General features: G+C 45.7%; 1 protein-coding gene across 1 annotated transcript in view; it reads left to right on the forward strand.

Moving 5' to 3' along the window:
• Window positions 1-1,756: 1,756 nt before the first annotated feature.
• Window positions 1,757-23,871, forward strand: part of vstm2b (V-set and transmembrane domain containing 2B) — a gene marked incomplete at its 3' end in the record, with an annotated part of 24,007 nt that continues 1,892 nt past the window's right edge. The window contains exons 1-3 of the mRNA XM_080885370.1: window positions 1,757-1,894; window positions 2,402-2,431; window positions 2,832-3,267. Of these exons, the coding sequence (XP_080741496.1) occupies window positions 1,772-1,894; window positions 2,402-2,431; window positions 2,832-3,267 (589 nt within the window). The 5' untranslated portion in view covers window positions 1,757-1,771. The remainder of the gene's footprint in view (window positions 1,895-2,401; window positions 2,432-2,831; window positions 3,268-23,871) is intronic.

Genomic DNA, 23,871 nt, shown 5'->3' on the forward strand with positions numbered 1-23,871 from the left:
TTTTTCATCTTCATTATTATGTTCAAATCTTAGTGCAAGAGTTGTAGGTTACAATGCCCACTGAGCCAATGAGGCGAGACTGAATGAAGGCCAAACAAAATGAATGAAATATTCAGTTGGTGAAAAGTTGTTGTTTTTGTTAGAATAGGTTCAAAATCCATATTTCTGCACTCTGTCACACACACCTCCACACACACAAATGTTTATCCGTGCATTTAAGTGTTGAATAAAAAAGATTACATACTAAGGTTTTGTCAGCACCCTTATTTCATTGTGTTACATTATGTTACAACGTACCCAGACTATGTGGTTAATTGTAAAATTTCACTCATGCCATGCAATTAGTAAATAAAATAAAAAATAGCTCTACTATTTAATAACAGAGACATGCAGATATTTTGGATTGCAGTGTGTTACAACTATCCGTCTCCCCCACTTGAGCAGGGATGGAAAAATACACCCAAAAACGTGATGCTCACCTTGGATCATGATAGAGAAATCACAGAGAGGCTGCTGCAAGATTTTATGTCATCATTTGCACAAGTTTAAAATTACTTTTGAATAGGTTCATTTACAACTATCATAGCTTTGAACATGAAAAGTCAATCATTTTTTTCGTTATCATTTTACATAAATAGATTTTTTTAAATTCACCGGCTTTGAAAAGTTACATTTTCATTCATTTCCATTAACAACGTGTCGTTCAATTAATATGACTCAGCTCAGCTTTCACACTAATTCAGCAAGTGTGTGAGTTCAATGCATAAAAGAAAATTGGTATTTATATTTGGAGCCCTGAAGCAGTGGGAAGACAAGACTGGCGGTGTGTGTGTGTGTCTCTTTGCAGCGTGCACAGCAGCGGGAGGGCTGCAGGTCGGTGACAGCAGACAGAGGAGGCGCAGCGACGAAGCTCTGCACTTTTCAGCAGCGATCGCTGTTGGTCTCTGGCTGCCTCAGCTGCAGTACTTCCGACCTTTAACACACGCACAAGACCGTTAGTGAGGATGGAGCCTTTCTTCTTTCAGGGAAGCGCTGTACCAAGGTAGAGGAAGTCCCTGATCAGGAAGTTCGTTTTCTCAGATGGTAGTCAGCTGGGAACGAAGGAGGCGCCTCTTCTCTGAGGGATCCACTATTTGTAATAATAGTTTAATTATGCCCGAGCTCAGCTTTGGATCCTGCGTGTTGCTGCTGCTGCTGCTGCGTCTGAATCGGGGTTCTTCTGTGCCTGTATTTGGAGTTATCTGAGCAGGCGGGTAACATCGCGTCCAGGTCAAATGACCGTCCAACGCTCGTGAACGTGATAAGAATTAACTGTGACATGGAAAAAACGGGACTCGACGGGATCCTTTATTGTTTCCTTATCAACTCAGCCTGTATGATTTGTGCCAATGGTAAGTGAAGTGACATGAAGGAAACATCGGAGATAGATTGGCATTAAAAAGCTCCTTCAGCTAAGCGCCACTTGCCCTGCTAATGCTGACACTAAGCAGCTTATCCTTCTCTAATAACATGAATAGATAAATAAAATGCTTTCACTTAAATAAAGCCAGGGGAGATTTTTGGATACCTCAGTAGAAACGTGTCAGACTATGAAAGGGATGTGATTTAACTAGGGGCAGATGAAAGACCAATCTGCAGAGGAGGGCATTACTCATTTAAAAACTTGCAAAATTGCCGTCTCACCTTTTTCTCTCTTCTACCCTTACACACCAAAGCTACATTTACTGAAGTCCCTAAAGATGTGAGTGTGGGGGAAGGAGATGATGTTGAAATGCCCTGCGCCTTTAAAGCTGTCAGCTCAGCACCCATGTCTTTGGAGATCCAGTGGTGGTACCTGAAGAAAGATATGTCTGAAGATGAGCTGCAGATCACTGCTCCGGCTAACAGAGCCAAGGTACTTATAGCCCTCACGCATATGTGTGTGTCTCTGTCTCTACCCTGCATCATCTGCACTACAATTTATTTTAACATCCTTTAAGCATTAACACTGACTATATTTGGGAATACTGCTAAAGCATTTCTCCACATTTCAGTAGCCATAAGCAGCACTTGTTGAACCATTTTAAAATCCACACATCACTCAGACTTTGGGCACTTGGTGATTGTCAACATTATCTGATAGGTCTGGTGTTTCAAGCCACCATCATGAGCGCATATGGAAATTCATTTCCCCTTCAGCCCATTACAACATGTAGCAGGGGGGAAAGAAAGCAGAAGAAAACACACCCAAGGGACAAAGAGAGAGGAGAGAGGCTATCAGCGGTGTCTTTGAGACAAACAGCTCTGCTTGTGCCATTTCCTCTCTCTGAAACAAAATGAAGGAAAACTCGTGTTGTTGCCAAAATGTGCAGCTGACATTCAGTGAGATTTTCAAAACTGATAAAAGTATCTCTTTTTTTAGGATGTTTCAAGAGAAGCCACAAAAATAAGTGTAAGTACCCGCTTTACTGTCCCGTTGAAAGTGTTTTATTCCCTGGATTTGTTCTATGATATTCACACTTTAGAGAGAGCATGAAATTCTTTCTGGCACATGAAGATTGATCTGCGGCAGCACAAAAGTGAGGCTCAAAGATTCCTCTTGTGCACATTTAGTTTATGCTAAACTAGCAAATAATATGTTATATAGGAGTTAGTAACATGTGTCCTTATTAGAGATAATGAAGGCTTTATAAATCTTTTGTGTTGATGTGTTGAGCAACTAATGAAGAGTCACATTTTGGTGGTTAGTCATAAAACATGGAACTACAGGTCGATGAATAAAATGCATAATAAAAGCAGATGTTACTGAGGCATTGCCATTTTTTCCCATGATCTCTGTGCTTGACTTTCAGACTGTGCGTGTTCAGGGCAATGCCATCTCTCACAGCCTCAGCCTGTCCAAGGTGAAGAAAGAAGACGAGGGCGTGTATGAGTGCCGTGTTTCTGATCTGTGGGCTGATGAAAGTCAGGAATTTAATGTTCATGCTACACTGCATGTCACACTGGCTGACAGCATGGTGGCTGAAGAGGCTGTGTCACACATTCAGAACCGTGGATCACTGAGGAATACCATCACAGCTTTGGGAGGTGCCTCATCTTGGAGGGCCACCTCTGAGCCTCGCAAAAATTTTGCAGGAGGTCAAATGCCAGGGCTGGGGAAGCAGCGGGTGTCTCAAGAGTCTCAGCTTGGTCTCCTGTCTCCCTTCATATCCACCACCTCAGTGGCCAGGTCATCAGCTTCACCCCTGTCAGGAGACGCAGGCATCCTCAGGCAGCAGTATGGGGCTGGTGAGTGAATGCTGGAGGTGGGTGGAGATGAAACAGAGCTACAGTGACCCCCAGGTGTTCTACAATCTGAGATTAAATGGTGCAGTTTATCTCAGACTGAGGCTGCTGGTCTGTTTCGAGCTTCATCTGTCTTAATAAATTAAATAAAAGCAAATGTGCTGTTTACCTCGTAGCTATGTTTATCTACAGGTGCACTTCTATAGTTTACAATACTTTTTTACTTTTTGTTCTCATAACCCATTTATATGCAGTGTTGGGAAGGTTACTTTTAAAATGTATTCCAATACAGATTACAGAATACATGCCCCAAAATGTATTCTGTAACGTATTCCGTTACGTTACTCAATGACAGTAACGTATTCTGAATACTTTGGATTACTTAATATATTATCATGCTTTTTACAACAACGTGAATGTACTATTGCTGTGTGATTTATTACTATTACTGAAGGTCCGCGACTCCGAACTGTAGTAAAGGGACCTCTGACTAATACGGCGGGGTCCCTGTCGGCTCGTAGCCGAAAACTAGCTTTACTTTGTTGTGTGGGTCAACTTTTCTTGACAGAGAGAGGTGTTGAAAGACTGCTCCAACGGAACTTATTGTTTTCGGAGGAAAACACGAACACGGTGTACAGTCGAGTCTTAATAGCTTACTTACAACTGGGCTCGTCAGGCACTCTTCTTGGCTGCAGTGGTTATTATTATATTTACATGCTTCCAGCTCCCGTTTTTGCTCGATGACAACTCGTACCTTTCCACTCCCCTTTTTCTCCCTCCTCGCACTCACAGACACATAACGTGTATGGCAGTCCATTCTCCCTGCAGCACGGACTACACTGCCCATGATGCTACATTCTTTAGAGCTATATCTGTAGCATTCTGCCTGTTAGCTTAGCACAACAACAACAACAACAACGAAAAGGCGCTCTCTCACCCAGGAAACACACAGTCGCAGAGAGAGAGAGAGAGAGAGAGCGTGTCGCCCTGTAACCATGGCAACCGTAACGCTGCCGCCTGGAACAACAGAACGTAGCTGTCAAACAAAACCAAACAGTCCTGACCCGCGACAATATGAAACAGGAAAGTACCGCAGTGTAATCCATTTATTTCAACAAAGTAACTGTATTCTGAATACCACCTTTTTAAACGGTAACTGTAACGGAATACAGTTACTCATATTTTGTATTTTAAATACGTAACGGCGGCACATGTATTCCGTTACTCCCCAACACTGTTTATATGCCCATGGCAACACCTCTCATGCTTTTCAAATCTATTCTATTCAGACGAGCACATTTTTTGACGTCTCTACGCATGTCTAACACCTATTTTTAGTTAGAAGCTTGGCAGATGGTTAGCAAGGGATGGGAGGGGCGGAGAGTTGTAATCTGCCTCCCTGTAATTCATCTCCCTGCCCCAGTTTTGTTCGATGAAGCGTACTTGTGAATAATTAAAACTCATAGAAGTCTAGGCGCTCTGCTGATGTAGACTGCAGCTGGTCTGAATTGTATGCAGATCTCATGTATTGATTTGAAGTGCCTTTGCGTCGATGTGAATGTACTATGTTGGTAAATGATCAGTCTTTAGACAAAACGGTTAGGGTTAGGGTGTGTGCTTGTTCCTTTTAGGAAACTGTCACTCGTCAATATACCGTCATTCAGTGACTTCTCACAACGGAAGGGAGCAACATCTGATATATGTGTGTTATATTATTAGAAAGTATTTGAACAAAAAGAGAAAACTAGATTTCGTCTGAAATACATGGATGATAGCTGGATCTGGAGAACTTACTCTTTGATTATTTGCGAGAAAATCAGTTAAAGTGACTGTTTAGTGGAATCTTTTACAAATTCACCTGATAAAGAAGAAAGTAGCAGAAGCAGATATATGTCAAAACTTTCACATATCTGTTCAGACCCTCCTGTCACTATAAAACACACTGCTCCCAACAAACTGTAATAACTTCAGACATCTGGAAGTTTGTCATCCTTCAGTGCCTGGGTAGCTTGCAGTATGCCCCCAAAAGCAAAAAGCAAACAACGATGATCTAAGAAGTTGTGAGGTCAAGTGTCCACTGTTCATTTATGTAAGCAGCATCTGTTAGCTGTCTTCTAGATTATTACTGAAAGGATCCATAAAAGCTCCCAGCCACAAGCTTCCATTGCTGCTGTGAAAGCTTCTGACTATTTTAGACATTTCAGCTGTGTTATGGAAAAATTTTGGTGAAAACACTTGGCCGCTTTTCCTGGCTCATATCCATTTCTGTGAACAACCAAACATTATAAGTGGATGGTAACAGAGGTATTTATTATACTTGTATGTATGTAAATGCATGCTGTTAACACTCCTGCATACATCTGGGTGACTCAGCTTTTTAGTCTTGTTCATTTCCGATCTGTATCTGTTGTCTGGAGTTGACATCACTCAGAGTTGTGATCTGTGTCAGAAAAGGTTCTCCAGAGCTTGTCAGTGAGAGACCAGAGCAAGCAATAGAGCGTGATTACACGAGGGAAGCATTTCTCCTGACCTCAGAATGTGGGGAAGCTTTTTCTTTTTGCAATTTTGGCCTCGAAGAGTGCAGAGGCAGGTGAATCAGTGTGAAGCTGGGACATGAGCTTTGAAGCTGAAACTGTGATTCACAATCAGAAGGAAATTATGATTCAGCGGCTTATTGGGAGGGATAGAGGGTTATTGATTGCTATGCATGCTTTTTCCTAATATTTTGTTCGGAGCAAACATTTCCATACAGGAGTTACACAATCACATTTGCTTCCTTCACTGTAAAGATTTGTTCTCTCACAACTTCATTTGCTTTCAAAAGCTGGATTTTTTCTGGTGTACTTCTGTTTTATTACTGCACGGTACTGACTTTTTGGACTTTTTAAAGCAAACTGGCCTTTCTTATAATCAGAACGAATCGAATAGACACATAAAAAATGTTCAAATACTGGGTAGTAAAAATATAATAATAAGATTCAAACAGTCCAGTGAATGTACTACTGCTGTGTGATTTATTACTATTACTGAAGAATACTCACCACACCAACACCAACTAGATGTTTAAATCTTAATATAAATGAGTAACAGTAGGTGGACATTAGGTAAGGCTGCACTTTTTGCAGCGATCTTGTATATAAAACAGGTCCGCGACGCTGAACCATAGTAAAGGGACCTCTGGCTAATATGTCGGGTTCCGTGTTGGACTCGTAACCAAAAACTAGCTTTACTTTGTTGTCTGGGTCAACTTTGCTAGCGAGAGACAGAGAGAGGTGTTGAAAGGCTGCTCCAACAGAACTTATTGTTTCAGAGGAAAACACGAACACAGTGTACAGACGAGTCTTAATAGCTTACTTACAACTGGGCTACACTGCCCATAAGGTTACATTCTTTAGGGCTATGCCTGTAACACTCTGCCTATTGCTTTCATATTAAATCATTTTTTGAACAATAATTTTTCATTATGCGGGCCGCAAGTAGGGGTGACATAGGCCGCTAGATTCAGACACACACATTAGAGCCTCTTAATGCGTGTTTTGTTTGGGTTTCCAATGACGTGGAATTATCAAAAATAGAGAGGGCATAGCCTAACATATGAAACAGGAAAAGACCGCTGTGTAATCCACTTATTTCAACAAAGTAACTGTATTCCGAATACCACCTTTTTAAATGGAAACTGTAACGGAATACAGTTACTCATATTTTGTATTTTAGATTTTGGGCGATCGTGGCTCAAGAGTTGGGAGTTCGCCTTGTAATCAGAAGGTTGCCGGTTTGAGCCCCGACTTGAACAGTCTCGGTCTTTGTGTCCTTGGGCAAGACACTTCACCTGTTGCCTACTGGTGGTGGTCAGAGGGCCCGGTGGCGCCAGTGTCCGGCAGCCTCGCCTCTGTCAGTGTGCCCCAGAGTGGCTGTGGCTACAATGTAGCTGCCATCACCAGTGTGTGAATGTGTGTGTGGATGGGTGGATGACTGGATGTGTAAAGTGCTTTGGGGTCCTTAGGGACTAGTAAAGCGCTATATAAATACAGGCCATTTACCATTTTAAATACGCAACGCCGGTACATGTATTCCATTACTCCCCAACACTGTCAAGGTCACATCTAAAACCTGCAGGACACCAGCCCTTGAGGCCTGGAGTTGGACATCACTGATCTATTCCAAATCGAAGAGGATTCTGTAGTTTGCAGATGTTGCTGTAATTATGACTGAGCAAAATAATTTAGTTAAATATAAGCATACTTTTCATTTTCCAGACTCTGGAAGTTCAGGTTACGTTGTCCAGGACCTCTTAGTTTGCCCAAGTCTAACACTAGTATGGTGTTGGTGGTAAGGGGAATTTGGAGAAAGAGGACTATGTTACAATCATTAATGCTGTGGTTGATGACAGATGATTCAGTCATTGAAGAAGAAGATAAAAAGCGTTGTAGGATGATGAAATAACAAAGGACCAAGGTGGAGAAGGAAACTAGAACTGAGGCAAAGCAAAGGAGCAATATGAGTTAGAGTGTGAACAACTATCTGATCATTGATGTACATCCAAGAAAATGGAGATGAAACAGTAGCTGTGGCAACTGGCCCTTGTTGAAAAATTGAAAAACTGAGAGGTGATTTACACGTTCTTGAGTAAGCTGAGAACAAAAGCTGTAAAGGAAGCTGTCGCGCATACTCATACATCCAAGTCTTACATCACCAAATGCAATGCAAAGTGTTAGATCCATGATTTAAAATATGCTGCCACTGGAGTCTAGAGCAGTGGAAACATGTTCTCTGGAGTGATGCCGCACACTTTTCCACCTGGGAATGCCGCTTTGCTCCTCTCAACAGACCCTACAATTTCCATTCCAAGATGCTCAAAAGGAATGCCGATGACAGGGAGAGGTTGGAGTGCAGCGCTGATGGAAATTTTAACAGATGCTATCTGACACTGTGGGCAACTTTTACAAAATGGAGCCACATCTTTGCTCAGACCAGGCCAGTAAAAATGGCGTTTGATGCAAGCTGTGGTCTTGGGCAGCGCACTCAGAATCTCAGAGTGGGTATTGACTTGCTTAGCCTGTGCTCTGGTAACGGCTACATGGCATTGCTGGATCTGATCGGACTCCAACAAATCAAAAAGCACAGGAAGGTCACGCCCATAAGGCAAACTGCTCATAACACACATATAAAGCAAATGCATCTGATCCTGAACCTTAATGAACCCAACTAACAAAACCTCAAACAAACATAAGACAAACTGACCTGCTGAAATGACACATGAACTTAAATACTGGCTTAGGTACACCATATGACACACAAGGGGAAGACAAATGGCTGCCATATAATCTACTAACACAAAATGATTAAACAAACTCCAAACACCACCCAGGCACTGAAGCATTTGGTTTAGTCCAATGAGGCTTTCAGCAGTACTTCAGATCAATTAGCCCTCTGCCACACCTTTTACCAATCAGGGAGGAGAAGCCAAACCCCCAGGTTACTCAAACAAAGAAAGATGAATTAATATAACATAAAACAGAATTTTGACCATTGTTTCGTGTGGCCTCTTTCACTGCCACGTGACATGTGTACACTCCCTATGAACATTGTATGGTGTGATGAAAAAAATAAATTTAACCAAGAAATTATATTGGCTAATAAGTAAAACATATTTAAAGCAGTGACTGTTCAGTAAACTAAAGCGAAGCAAACTATTGGTGAGGTGTGACCGTTGGGCTGTATGTGTGGTCGAACTTGTGGACGATGGGCATGTCGGGGAAGTGGACCCCAGAGTCAGTATCCTCCTCCTGATAGTCGCCCTCTACTGGCTCCTGCTGGAGGGCAGGTGCTGGGAGGGGTTGCAGGAAGATGGGCCTGGCCTCACGCAGATAGGGGAGTGGATGCCACCCGAGGGCCAAAAAACTTCACCATTGCCTGTGAGGCATCCACTATCCCCACTTTGCCCACTTAGGCATGGTGGAAAGAGGAGAGCTGGCAGGGTAGGGAAGCCAGGTGAGTGGAAGTGGCCAGCAGCTCAGGTGCAATGTCAGGGTCCCCAGAACCTGCCAGCATGTGATGGGACAGGTGATGCAGGTAGAGGGATGAAATGAACACCAAATTGGTTAGACAAGCCTGGGTAGACATAGCCCCGTGTAGCCTAGCCAGCAGGGAGTCCGTAACCTTAGTTACAGGGAGTCAATGAGCAGGGAGTTCCTGCTAGGTGTTCTAGCTCTTTCTTGGCCTTCCCAGAAAACAACACACAAATAAACACTGACTGCCCCGGCTTCAACAGATAAGCCATTAGTTTCTACATTACTGCTCGTGAACTTGCAAGACCGTGGGAACAGGGGGGCGCCCGCGACGTCAGAGAACTCACTGACCTCAGGCAGCCACTGTGAGGATCCGTTGTCTGTGTGAAATGTGTGACCATGGGCAATATGCCAGGGGAATGGCTGGCTCCAGGATCCCATGTGAGCACGAAGTGTGCAACCCGCAAGACCGCAAGACAAGGCACCAGCGACTAGAATCAGTGCAGCTAAGAGCTTTTTTTCGGCTGCTGAGACAGGCTCCCCACCACAAAGGTAAATGGACACACACTGCTACTACACATTGAACTACACACCATACACACACTGTACATGCATGCACACTGCCAAGTGGAGATCAAACCTCAACATTGAAGTTTACCGAAAGCCCACACACACGGACCAGTACCTCCTTTTTGGCTCCCACCACCCTCTGGAACACAAACTTGGAGTAATCAGGAACCTGCAACACCAGGAAGAAAATGTTCCCTCTAAGCCAGAAGGGAAAACGAAGGAACACACACATGTGAAGTAAGCTCTTAAAATGTGGTTATCTCAATTGGGCTTTCATGAAAATAGCGAAGATGGGTAGGAAAGAAGGTTTCAATTAATTAGGGAGAAACAGAATGACAAATGGAACAACACTGTCATCCCTTATGTAGCAGGTTTATCAGAGGAACAAAGCAGAGTCTTCTCCAAGGATCACATCTACATAATGCACGGCACAAAATATAAGAGCCACCTCGATGGGACAAGACTCCGCTGTACATGTCTGTCGAAAAGACAAAGGTCACTCTTTCAAGGATGCTGACGTTCACATCTTTTACAGAGAAGACAGATGGTTTGAAAGAGGAATGAAAGAGGCCATCTATGTTCACTGTGAATGATGATCCTTGAACAGAGGTGAATTTTCTGCCACCTATAATGCAGTTTTTCCCTTCCCAGGCACCTTAACCTCCTAGGACCTGGCGTCCACATATGTACAGAGATGGGCAGTAACGCGTTACTTGATCAACAGTGCATCATATATCAGTGCGGGAGAGAGTATGAGCGTGCAGCGTTTAAAGCGTGGAAGTACTGACCTTACTTTGAGTTTGATTCCATAAAAAGTGACAAAAACATTAGTGTCCGCTGTGCGTGGGAAGAAAACTTCTTTTTACAGCGAAAAAACCCTAAACTTCCAAGCAAACACCGAGTAGCTACGACGTAATGGGAAACTCACAGAGAAACTCGCGGCTTCTTCCACTGACCGCGGCACACCTGCACCAGGGTAAACCTCCGCCTGCCCCACTCCTGCTTTACAGGTGAAAATAGAGCAACAGGACCGCTGAGTCTTTGACTTTATTTTCTGCTGTGTTTTACTTGCATCTATTTGAAAGAGTGAGTGTAAACACACACACAAAAAAATAATGTGCTGGAATGTGCAGGAAATAGGTTTAAATGTTAAACTAATTTCTTCCAGTCAGAGAATGTTGCAGATAATTAAATTTTTGCTTGATGCATAAAGTTAAAAGATTAAAACAAGTTTTAAAAAGAGACTTTTCCATTTGATTACATTTTGTACGATGGATTATGCAGAAAAAGTAGAATTGGGCTGACAGATCTATCGCTTTATCACCTATTCAGGGTGTAAATCGTGTTTTTAAAAAGTAACGAAGTAACGAAGTAACTAATTACTTTTTTGGGGGAGTAATCGGTAATTAGTTACTGATTACTTTTTTCAAGTAACTTGACCAACACTGATCACTACTTAGAAATGACTGTCTGTTAGCATGGTTATGTTTTTTTAAATATCAGTGTCACGGCTGCCGAGGCGAGCCGTGTGGATTTAGAAGGAGGACCCAAGATGCAGGCAGTGGATGAGATACCGGTGGTTTTATTTACAGAGGTGTAGTGGCAAACAAACAGTGGGGCATAACAAACAACTAAAGACACCTAAACAGGGAGAACTAAAAATAACAGACCTGGGAGCATATGACAACGGATGATGAATAGCAGAGAGACGCAGACGAGGAACAGGACACCGTGGAACACAGAGTTACACAGACTGACACGGAGGAACACAGACGAACCGGCAACAGGCAGGAGAACACACAGGGCTTAAATACACACACCAGTAATCAGGGGATGAGAGACAGGAGGGCAACACAGCTGGGAGGAATCTGGGCTGACGGGACAGGGGAAACGTAAACTGATCACACTCACATACGACGCGGACCTTCACAATAAAACAGGAAACTCAGACACATGGAACCAGACAAGACATTGAACTAAACAGACAGATTCACAAACAGATGGGGTGACACCATAGACAGAGACACAGACTCAAAGGCAGACCAAATATAACACACAGAACTCAAACAATAATAATCATCATCATAAACTAGAAAATGATAACTAAAAGCGCTGGGTCACCGACCCAGGACCATGACAGTACCCCCCCCTCAAGGGCTGGCTCCAGACAGCCCAGCAGAAACACAAAAACGGACCAAAACCAAAAAAGAAAAGCACCCGACCAGGGTGGGCGGAGGGGGCCCAGGACGGAGGGACAGAGTCCAAAAGGCCCAGATGGTCAAGTTCAGGAGGCCGACCATGCGAATGGCAGCGGGGCAGGTCCCAATGCCGGCCACGCAGTAGGCAGTGGCGTGGAAACAGTTCTGGGGGCCGACCGTGCGGACGGCAACAGCGGCGTGGAAACAGTTCTGGGGGCCGACCGTGCGGACGGCAACAGCGGCGTTCAGGAGGGCGTCCACGGTGGCGGAGATGCCCAACAAGCGGCCAGGCAGATGACCGACGATGTGGAGGTGGTAGTAGGGGACCTGAAGGCTGCGTGGCCCCTGCAGCCCCAGGTGAAGTGGAGGCTGGACCAGACGAGGCGGAAGCTGAAGCGGAGGCTGGACCAGACGAGGCGGACGCTGATGAGGAGGCTGGACCAGACGAGGCGGACGCTGATGAGGAGGCTGGACCAGACGAGGCGGACGCTGATGAGGAGGCTGGACCAGGCGAGGCTGAAGCAGAAGCAGAGGCTGGACCAGGCGAGGCAGCAGCTGATGAGGAGGCTGAAGCTGGGCCAGGCGAAGCAGCTGATGCTGAAGCAGAAGCCAGACCAGGCGACGCTGATGAGGATGCTGGAGCCGGACCAGGCGACGCTGATGAGGATGCTGGAGCCGGACCAGGCGACGCTGATGAGGATGCTGGAGCCGGACCAGGCGACGCTGATGAGAACACAGAGGCTGGACCAGGCGAAGCGGATGAAGCAGTGGCTGGACCAGGCGAAGCGGATGAAGCAGTGGCTGGACCAGGCGAAGCGGATGAAGCAGTGGCTGGACCAGGCGAAGCGGATGAAGCAGTGGCTGGACCAGGCGAAGCGGATGAAGCCAAAGCAGACACTGGACCAGGCGAGGAGGATGCTGAAGCAGATGCTGGACCAGGCGATGAGGATGCTGAAGCAGATGCTGAAACCGGACCAGGCGAGGCCGAAGACACGGGGGCTGGACCAGGCGAGGCCGAAGACTTTGAGGCCGCAGCAGGCGAGGACGATGAAGCTGCAGCAGGCGAGGACGATGAAGCTGCAGCAGGCGAGGACGATGAAGCTGCAGCAGGTGAGGACGATGAAGCTGCAGCAGGCGATGAGACTGCAGCTGGTGATGAGACTAGAGATGGCACGATACCACTTTTTTATGTCCGATACCGATATCATAAATTTGGATATCTGCCGATACCGATATGAATCCGATAGTGTTTTTTAATCAACAAAACTGTTTTTTAAAATATCTTGCTGCATTTTGCAAGTCTGCAAGTTCATACTAAAGTTTAAAACAACAACTACACTAAAGCTATTCTGTTATACCTGTATACAAAAAAAATATTTCATAGTTCAGCAATACTGATCAATCTAATAAACTTAAACCTACACCATCCTCCCTATTCTGGTATTTTAAAGAGTACTTAGCGTAAATATTAAGCAACCTAACTAATAGGGTTCCAACTCCCAGCAACAACAAAAATAAATAAATAAAAAATAGGGAACCACCCCTCACGCGCCACCTCATGATGCTTAATCGACGTAATCAACCTTAATTTGATGCAGTGTGAAAAAAAAAATGCACAGAAATCAATTATTTTTCAAGAAATATTAAATAGATTCAACATCTTTCTTCAACAAAATTGCAGACTGCACAGATGGTACCTTCCCAAAGGAAAAAGTACTATAGCTTACTAGGGTATATATATTAGACTTAATAGTCACTATATACAGTAATTGACTTCTATTCATTTTACATCAAATTAAAACTTTGGGTGTCAGATAATTATTTATTAAAAGCTCGACATTTTAAATGAGAATAAGAAAGAAAAGTATGTCTTTGTGCCCCCTTTTCCCAGTTAATGCCCTATCGGCCCCCCTGGCTAAACTTTGCTAGATCCGCCCCTGCACAGTTACCAGCGTCAGCTACGTAGAAAAAGATCCTGGTGTAGAAAGTAATATTAAATAAATTCTAACAACAGCTTATCAAGCTTAAACGTGCTGCTGTTGTTCAGCCGCTGGTTTCCTCTTTCTGGTGCAAAGTGGGCCAAAAACAAAGGAGAGAGACGATCAGCTGATCATTGATCAGTTTCATGATTGAAGTAGCAGCAAGAAGAGGCAGTCGCTCCATATATCGCTTGTTAAGCTTAACGCAGGAATGCTTTACAAACATTCAGAGATGGACTTACACACTTGCTTTACTTCTCTCGGGGATAACTTTGTCGGAGATGAAATGCCAGGTTGCTAGCGAAGCTCCAAATGCTATCCAGACCGCATGCCACAGCTGCTCTATCACGTGATGCATACTGCTCCGACATGCTAACGTTCTGAGGTGAGTTACGGCGTGTTGCAAGTTTTGTGAGGTGCTTTCGTGATATTTAATGGATCGGATTACATTTTTTATTTTTCTCCGATATCCGATCCAGTCATTTAGGTCAGTATCGGACCGATACCAATACGTAATATCGGATCGGTCCATCTCTAGATGAGACTGCAGCTGATGGCTGGACGGGCTCCTCGGGCCTCCCAGCTAACGAGGCAGAAGGCTGGACGGGCTCCTCGGGCCCCCCAGCTGACGAGGCAGAAGGCTGGACGGGCTCCTCGGGCCCCCCAGCAAAAACAGTCTCAGAACCAGTGGGCACTGGAGCCCCTGGCACACACAGAACAGAACCAGCAGGTGCGGAGACCTCTGGCAGGAACACAACAGAACCAGCAGGCACCCGGGCCTCTGGCAGGAACGCAACAGAACCAGCAGGCACACGGGCCTCTGGCAGGAACGCAACAGGACCAGCAGGCACACGGGCCTCTGGCAGGAACGCAACAGGACCAGCAGGCACACGGGCCTCTGGCATGGACAGAACAGGACCAGCAGGCACACGGGCCTCTGGCATGGACAGAACAGGACCAGCAGGCACACGGGCCTCTGGCAAACACATAGCGGCCTGCAGCTGCGCAGAGCATTGACCCTGCTCAGGCAGCGACAGCTGGGTGCAGTCCTCAGCTGGCTTCTTAAACTCCAGGGGTCCAGAGTCTGATGGGGGCTGAAACCCAGCCTCTGGGGAGGCCCTGGAGTGCATCTCAGTCTCAGAACTGGCCAGCCTTTGAGGAATGTTGACATTGTTCTTGGGTTTGTCTCTCTGCTTAGAGTACGGAGTTGTTGAACTGTCCGTTATGGGTTGGACTGACATGGCTTGCTGTACAGGAGGAGTAGGTGAAGGTGATGGCTGAACAGGTGGTGGAGCAACTGACACAGGATGCAGGGCTGGTGACTGCTGAACAGGAGGCTGAACTGAGGATAAAGCTAATGATTCTTCTGCTAACCGGGCTACTGACTGGGCCATGGATTGTAACAGGGTTTGTAATAAGTCTGGCTGTGACTGTAATTGAGCTATGGATTGTGAGGCTGAATGTGGCGGAGGTGGCGACTGGGCTTCTGGCCGGGCGGCTAACTGAGCTTCTGGCCGGGCGGCTAACTGAGCTTCTGGCGATAAACAGTTTTTGTCCTGTGCCGTACAGAACATCACCCCTGAGTAAACGGTCCCACAGTTCAGACCAATAATACTGTCCTGTCCACTCACCACAGCTGGCTGCTCGGAAATCCCCAGGTCCGACTGTGGCGAGGAGCGTCGGCAGCGTGAGCGCCGTTTCCCCCTCGAAGGCTGGGTTGACGGGCCGGGCAGAACATCCTCTGTCGGACTGGGCAGTGAAGCATGAGCTGCAGGGTGGGTGGTAGCAGCCGGGGGGTGAAGACGGAGTCCATTCAGAATGAAATTCTGTGCGAGCGGGTGAAGTGAGCTGAGCAGCCAGGGGAGACCAGAAACCAAGCGCTGTAGCCGATTAGCCACGGCTTGGCGAAATTCTCTCCCCTCATGCTCCAGCCACGCGTTGATTAATTTGTCCACGGAGTAAACAATGTCCTCCCGGAGCTCCTTGGGCAGGTTGAATGCTGCTGGGTCCATAGTGGCCGGTTCGTACTGTCACGGCTGCCGAGGCGAGCCGTGTGGATTTAGAAGGAGGACCCAAGATGCAGGCAGTGGATGAGATACCGGTGGTTTTATTTACAGAGGTGTAGTGGCAAACAAACAGTGGGGCATAACAAACAACTAAAGACACCTAAACAGGGAGAACTAAAAATAACAGACCTGGGAGCATATGACAACAGATGATGAATAGCAGAGAGACGCAGACGAGGAACAGGACACCGTGGAACACAGGGTAACAGACTGACACGGAGGAACACAGACGAACCGGCAACAGGCAGGAGAACACACAGGGCTTAAATACACACACCAGTAATCAGGGGATGAGAGACAGGAGGGCAACACAGCTGGGAGGAATCTGGGCTGACGGGACAGGGGAAATGTAAACTGAACACACTCACATACGACGCGGACCTTCACAATAAAACAGGAAACTCAGACACATGGAACCAGACAAGACATTGAACTAAACAGACAGATTCACAAACAGATGGGGTGACACCATAGACAGAGACACAGACTCAAAGGCAGACCAAATATAACACACAGAACTCAAACAATAATAATCATCATCATAAACTAGAAAATGATAACTAAAAGCGCTGGGTCACCGACCCAGGACCATGACAATCAGTATATTGTGATTTATACTGATTTTTGTGTTAGAAAAGGGCTAACACCTCCCTCCATCAGGGTCATAGGGTACCTGGAGTACAGTGGCTACATTGGTACTCCTGAAGTAAGCTTACATAAGCCCTGATGAAGGCCATCAGAGTTGGCCTTCCTGAGGTGGAATTTTAAGGAACAGTCATGGGATGGAAATCTGGTAGTTCTTATGACATCACAGCTATTGCACAGTTACAGTGCAGGTTTAAATGTTACAACTGAAACATATTTATGACTTCAGCAACAAGCAGATACACACACAGCTGAACTAGGACATTTTCATAGAACAGTTTCTTTGAAAAAAAGGTGAGTTTTGGGGGAACTGCTTTATAAGTGAAACTTACTTTTGATGCTGTAACTTTGATAGCTGATGGTAGATATTTACAGTGAGATTTTTGAGCATGCCCTCAGAATCAATCAGAATAATTTCTTCAACATTCGTTTTGAAATTGATGACAGCAACTCTGATGATGGACATGATGACAGCAACTCTGATGATGGAAATGACCACAATAACAGAGATACTGAAAATGACCACAATTATTGCAATTATAATAATGATGATCAAAATGCTGACAGCAGCAACGATGAAGAGGAACGCAATGAAGCTCATCAAGATGAAAGTGACCTTGCTGCTGCTGAGGTTGACTATGAAGCCAACCCGGATGAAGGAGAAGCAGCGGAGGATCTGCTTCCTGGAGGATTTAGGAGACAGTTTAGAGAGGAAGACAGTGATGATGAGAAAAGTAATGCAAGCAAACAGTTCCACTGGTGGGATGAATTTGCTGACAGCGACACTGAAGAACAAGACTCCCGACTTGAAGGCATTAAAGAAAGCGATGAGGGTGATTAAGATGAGAGGTGAATCCAAAAGTGACATGCCAACCGTCACTCAGAGTGACTGAATGGAACCTCTTTAATAAAAATGCATCTTCTACTCAGTTGTCTTTTGATTAAATGCGAGCACTGCAACACTCTTGTTTTTAAAAAGATATAAAACTGCTTTTGTAAAACCAAATTACTCTTGCAGAATAGACGTACCAAGGTATGGTAGTATTCTGATTCTGATATTTAAACACAATCAATGTGCCATCCTACAAAAACAACTTTACAACTTTTTTTGATAAAATCAAGGACTCAGCGGGCCTGTTGCTCTATTTTCACCTGTATAGCAGGCGGATGTTTGCCCTGGTGCAGGTGTGCCGCAGCGGTCAGTGGAAGAATCCGTGAGTTTGTCTGTGAATTTCCCATTACGTCGTAGCGTCCTGGGTGCTTGCTAGTGATGTGCGATACCACTGATTTCCTTTCTCTCCCTCCCTCGCTCACAGACACATAACGGGTGCGATACCACTGATTTCCTTTCCGATCCGATACCAAGTAATATTCAGGGTGGTATCGACGATACTGATCCGATTCCGATACTTTGTACAAAAACGGATTTTATTTATTGTATCTTAAATTATAGCGTCATAATGATTACAGGACATCAGATTACTTGTTCTTATCACGTAACAATGCAGAGTTCATCATATAGAAATAAAAAACCTGAAGTTGTGGCTATTTGAACACGTTGCCTGCCTGCAGCACTAAAGGACTCCGTGAGAGACTCTCACCCTAGCACCACCTGTCCCTGTCCTCTTCAGTCTCAACATACGCTCGTCATATTCTGTGATATGAGTTACTCTGAGATGTGTGACAAGGTTAGTGATGTTGCCACAACCATACATGCCAACCCTCCTGATTTTTCCGGGAGAATACCAAATTTCAGTGCCCCTCCTGAAATTCTCCCGGAGCCACCATTCTCCCGAATTTCTCCTGAATTTCCACCTGGACAACAAAAGTGAAAAACCATATCGCAGAATTCATAGCCAATTCCAGTCTCCAACAATGGCGGCAGCGACTTAGTTTTAATATCACTCTTATTTCTCTTTCTGGGTCACAAAAAACTTTTAACATGTTGTCAGGTGAGAATGTAGCTGTGTGAACTTCAAATATCTGAGCCGACACATCGTCTTCAAACCCCCGCGGTCGTTAAACATGATATATAAGTCACTTTGATAACCTAAAAATGTTCTTGTTTGGCTTTTTCAGTGTTTTATTTGTTCGTGAGTAAATCGGTTTGGCTGAGATTAAAGTTATTAGATTAGATTAAATAAAATTTAACTTTATTAATCCCTCGGGAGGGTTCCTCCGGGGTTTTCACACAGCTGAATAAATGACAAACAGAAAACTGATTAAACAAAGTGTGAGACGGTCGAGAGTTTACGTCAGTGCCCGGTTATATTTTAGATAGCAAGGAGCAGACGGCAGAGTTTCAGTCCGCCGAGGGAGCTCGTGCCGTACTACCCGGCTTTCTTTAGACCACGAAGGCCGGTCCTCAGGTGGAAGCAGCCTCTGAATTTGGACACCCGCGCTGTTTCCGGGCTGGCCAATAATAACGGTGATTTAATGTATTTTATCCGATAAATAAACACTGTAAATTTATTTATCCCCCCCCCCCAACAGCCCCTCTGAATGTCTCCCTAATTCTGAGGTGTCAAGGTTGGCATGTATGACCACAACACCTCACTTTTTTGCCACATGTATCGCAAACCACGTCTCAGCTGTTTGTGGAGGTAAAACAAGTCCACACATGACTCAACTACGCTCAGCCATTGTTGTGAGTGCGCACGCCAAGGGGCTGTGAGACATTTATACAGACGTATTTCACACAGTTCCTTATGAAAGGCGGAAGAGGAAGTAGTTCCTTTGAATGTAGACAATCCGAATGATATAGTTTCTTTCCACTGTGTTCCTGTTAATGATGAACTACAAATTTACCCTAAATTACTAAAATATTGATATTTTAATGTGAGAATCGATTCTAGAACATAAATGATTGGTATTGGAGGAATCGATATTTCAGGATCAATCCGCACATCACTAGTGCTTGCTCGGAAGTTAAGGGTTTTTTCGCTGTAAAAATAAGTTTTCTTTCCACGGACTTTAGGAGGAACTGGAAACCTGCAACCACTGTTTCAATCCAGGGGGTCGATGTTGACATTGTGGAGGGCTATAAATGCCTCAGAGTAGACATAGACAATAAACTGGACTGGGTTCAAAACACCACTGCGCTGTACAGGAAGGGCCAGAAATGTCTCTATTTTCTGAGGTGGCTGAAGTCTTTTAACATCTGTCGGTCAATGCTCAGGACATTCTATGAGTCTGTGTGGTGAATGCCATCCTCTATGCCATAGGTGTCAAACTCTGGCCCGCGGGCCAAATTTGGCCCACAGCCTAATTACATTTGGCCCGCAAAGCCATAACAAATTACTATTAGAGCTGGCCTACTGGTATTATACAGTTAATATATATATATATATATATATATATATATTAGCTGGATAGCGTAGTGGTTAGACTACACGCCTTTGGAGCAGAGGGTCGCAAGTTCGATTCCTGCCTGGGGCGTCTGTATCCAGTAAGGGTCCTAAGGCGAGACCCCCTATGCTAAGCAAGCCTACCGCAGACATGAGCGAGACAGATAAATATGAAGGCATGCCGGCTCGGACGTCGCCCGGATCAACAAGGTCCGCGTCAGGTGTTGAGGAACCAGGGCACCCTGACGACAAGTGGGCTACTGGAACAAGAAGGCATCGGTGGGCAAGAGACGAAAACAGGGCGTTGTTGGAATGCTACTACGCAAGTAACCCTGGCGGAAGGGGCTACATGAATAGGTTGAGGGACCTATGGATTCTTCGATACCCAACATGCACAATGACGGCGAAACAACTAGTAGCTCAGTGTTCCAACATTCGAAAGAAGGGACTGCTATCACAGCTAGAGATTGACGAGGTACAACATAAATGCTACGGCAAGGAGGAGTCAGGACGCCAGGTCAGGGGGGAGATATCATCACCCCAACCCGAGATTGGGTACATAGCCCCAAGTGCGATAGGAGAAGGATCGTTGAGTGCGAGAGGAACTGACCTGAGAAATAGGATCATGGCCAAGCTTGAAACCTGGATCCCCTGTAGCCGGTTACCAAGATTACGTGAAGTACCCTCAGAAGGTCTGCTAGATGATGTTAATGCAGCTCTACGGACAATACCTACAACCACGATTACCGACACTAACAAGCTGATCTACAATACGGCATCAGTGAGGTGCTTGGCTACAAGTTGAACAGCCACAAGGGGCAGTACCCTCCATGGAGAAGGAGGCTAGAGGGCAAGATCAAAGTAGCACGGAGGGAGGTTAGCCAACTAACGGAGTTGCAGAAAGGTGCGGCAAAGAAGGTGCATAAGAAATACAGCAAATACAGCAAACTGCCAAACAAAGACTCACAGCCTTGGCCAGCCGCTTGAGGAGGTACACCAGAGAGATAGAAGGCAGGAGAATAAACCAGCTGTTCTCCACAGAACCAGCAAAGGTGTACTCCCAGTGGCAAGGGAACAATAAGAGAACAACACCACCAAGGCTGGAGACGGAGCAATACTGGAAGAGCATATGGGAGAAGGATGCAACCCATAACGGCAATGCTCAGTGGCTAGTGGATCTGAGGGCAGACCATAGCGACCTCCCTGAACAGGGTCCAGTAACCATCACAGTGGCAGATATCCAAGAAAGGGTCTCCAGTATGAAGAGTTGGACAGCACCAGGGCCCAACATGGTCCACGCCTACTGGCTGAAGAAGCTGACTGCACTCCATGAGCGTCTGGCAGCACAAATGAACCAGCTGCTAGTTGACGAGAGACACCCGGAATGGCTAACCGAAGGCCGGACGGTCCTGATCCCCAAGGACCCCAAGAAGGGACCGGTCCCATCCAACTACCGACCAATAACCTGCCTCAGCACCACGTGGAAGCTCCTGTCAGGCATCATATCGGCTAAGATGAACAGGCACATGGGTCAATACATGAGTGGGGCACAGAAAGGGATTGGCAAGAATACCAGAGGCGCAAAACACCAGCTACTGGTAGACAGAACAATCAGCCGAGACTGCAAGACCAGACTGACCAACCTGTGCACTGCCTGGATTGATTACAAGAAGGCCTATGACTCAATGCCCCACAGCTGGATACTGGAATGCCTAGAATTGTACAAGATCAATGGGACCCTAAGAGCCTTCATCAGGAACTCAATGGGGATGTGGCGTACAACACTAGAGGCCAACTCCAAGCCCATAGCACAAGTCACCATCAAGTGCGGGATCTACCAAGGAGATGCTCTGTCCCCACTGCTGTTCTGCATAGGCCTGAACCCCCTCAGTGAGATCATTAACAAGACTGGCTACGGATACCGACTACGGAACGGAGCAGTTGTCAGCCACCTCCTGTACATGGATGACATCAAGCTGTATGCCAAGAGTGAACGAGACATCGATTCACTGATCCACACTACCAGGCTATACAGCAATGACATTGGAATGTCGTTCGGACTGGAGAAGTGTAGTCGAATGGTAACAAAGAGAGGGAAGGTAGTCAGAACTGAGGGGATTGAACTACCAGAAGGCAACATTGCAGACATAGAGGACAGTTACAAGTACCTGGGGATCCCGCAGGCGAATGGGAACCATGAAGAGGCCGCTAGAATGGCTGCAACCACCAAGTACCTGCAGAGGGTCAGGCAAGTCCTGAGGAGTCAGCTGAATGGTAAGAACAAGATCCGGGCCATCAACACCTACGCCCTGCCCGTGATCAGGTACCCTGCTGGGGTAATAGGCTGGCCAAAGGAGGAGATAGAAGCCACTGACATAAAGACAAGAAAGATCCAAGAAAGAACAAGCTCTGAGCACAAGATCCATAGAGGCTGGGGTCTATCACACCAGGCAAGACCCCAGGTGCAGGCTGTGTAAAGATGCCCCAGAGACAATCCAGCACATAACAGCAGGGTGCAAGATGCTAGCAGGCAAGGCATACATGGAACGCCATAACCAAGTGGCCGGCATAGTGTACAGGAACATCTGTGCCGAGTATAACCTGGAAGTCCCGAGGTCAAAATGGGGGATGCCCCCAAGGGTGGTGGAGAATGACCAAGCTAAGATCCTGTGGGACTTCCAGATACAGACAGACAAAATGGTGGTGGCTAACCAACCGGACATAGTGGTGGTAGACAAACAGAAGAAGACGGCTGTAGTGATCGATGTAGCGGTTCCGAATGACAGCAATATCAGGAAGAAGGAACATGAGAAGCTGGAGAAATACCAAGGGCTCAGAGAAGAGCTCGAGAGGATGTGGAGGGTGAAGGTAACGGTGGTCCCCGTGGTAATCGGAGCACTAGGTGCGGTGACTCCCAAGCTAGGCGAGTGGCTCCAGCAGATCCCGGGAATAACATCGGAGATCTCTGTCCAGAAGAGCGCAGTCCTGGGAACAGCTAAGATACTGCGCAGGACCCTCAAGCTCCCAGGCCTCTGGTAGAGGACCCGAGCTTGAAGGATAAACCGCCCGCAGGGGCGTGCTGGGTGTTAAAAGTTTATATATATATATATATATATTGTTTAGTATTAAGCTTTGCTTGTTCCATATTCAGTTTTTCAGCAAAACTTGTTTGAGTCCATAAGAAAAGATTCATTCTCATATCTGGAGGAATAAATATATTTCAATAAATATTAATGTTAGCCCGCGACTTTGTTCCAGTTTTGAATTTTGGCCAACTGTGTATTTGAGTTTCACACCCCTGCTCTATGCTGTCGCATGCTGGGGCAGAAGGTTAAGAGTCACAGATGCAAGCAAACTCACTAGATATTATCCAAGGTAAGGACAACGGTAGACAATACCTCCCACCCACTGCATTACGTGCTGGCCAGTAAAAGGAGCAGGTTCAGTAAGAGACTGAGATCAACCAAATGCACCACTGAGTAATACAGGAAATCATTCTTGCCTGTGGCTTTCTCTCTGTGTATCTCTCTCTGATTCTGACATATGATCAATTGTGGGTCAACGACTTCCTTAAGGGACAAGGGATGAAATATCCCACTAGGGATTAAATATCTAGGACTCACCACCATTTGGTATTAGAACTGCAGAAGCTCAGATGAGAGGTGAAATGTCTTCAAGAAATTTAAAGAAGCCAAGTTGACTTTTTTCACAAGCTCCTTAAATCTGTCTTTTTCACTTATTTTTCTGTCTTTCAGATGATTTGTTGAAAATATTTGACAACAGATTAAGGTTAA

This window comes from Rhamphochromis sp. 'chilingali', assembly GCF_963969265.1.
Source record: "Rhamphochromis sp. 'chilingali' genome assembly, chromosome: 6".
In the NCBI taxonomy this organism is placed as follows: domain Eukaryota; kingdom Metazoa; phylum Chordata; class Actinopteri; order Cichliformes; family Cichlidae; genus Rhamphochromis; species Rhamphochromis sp. 'chilingali'.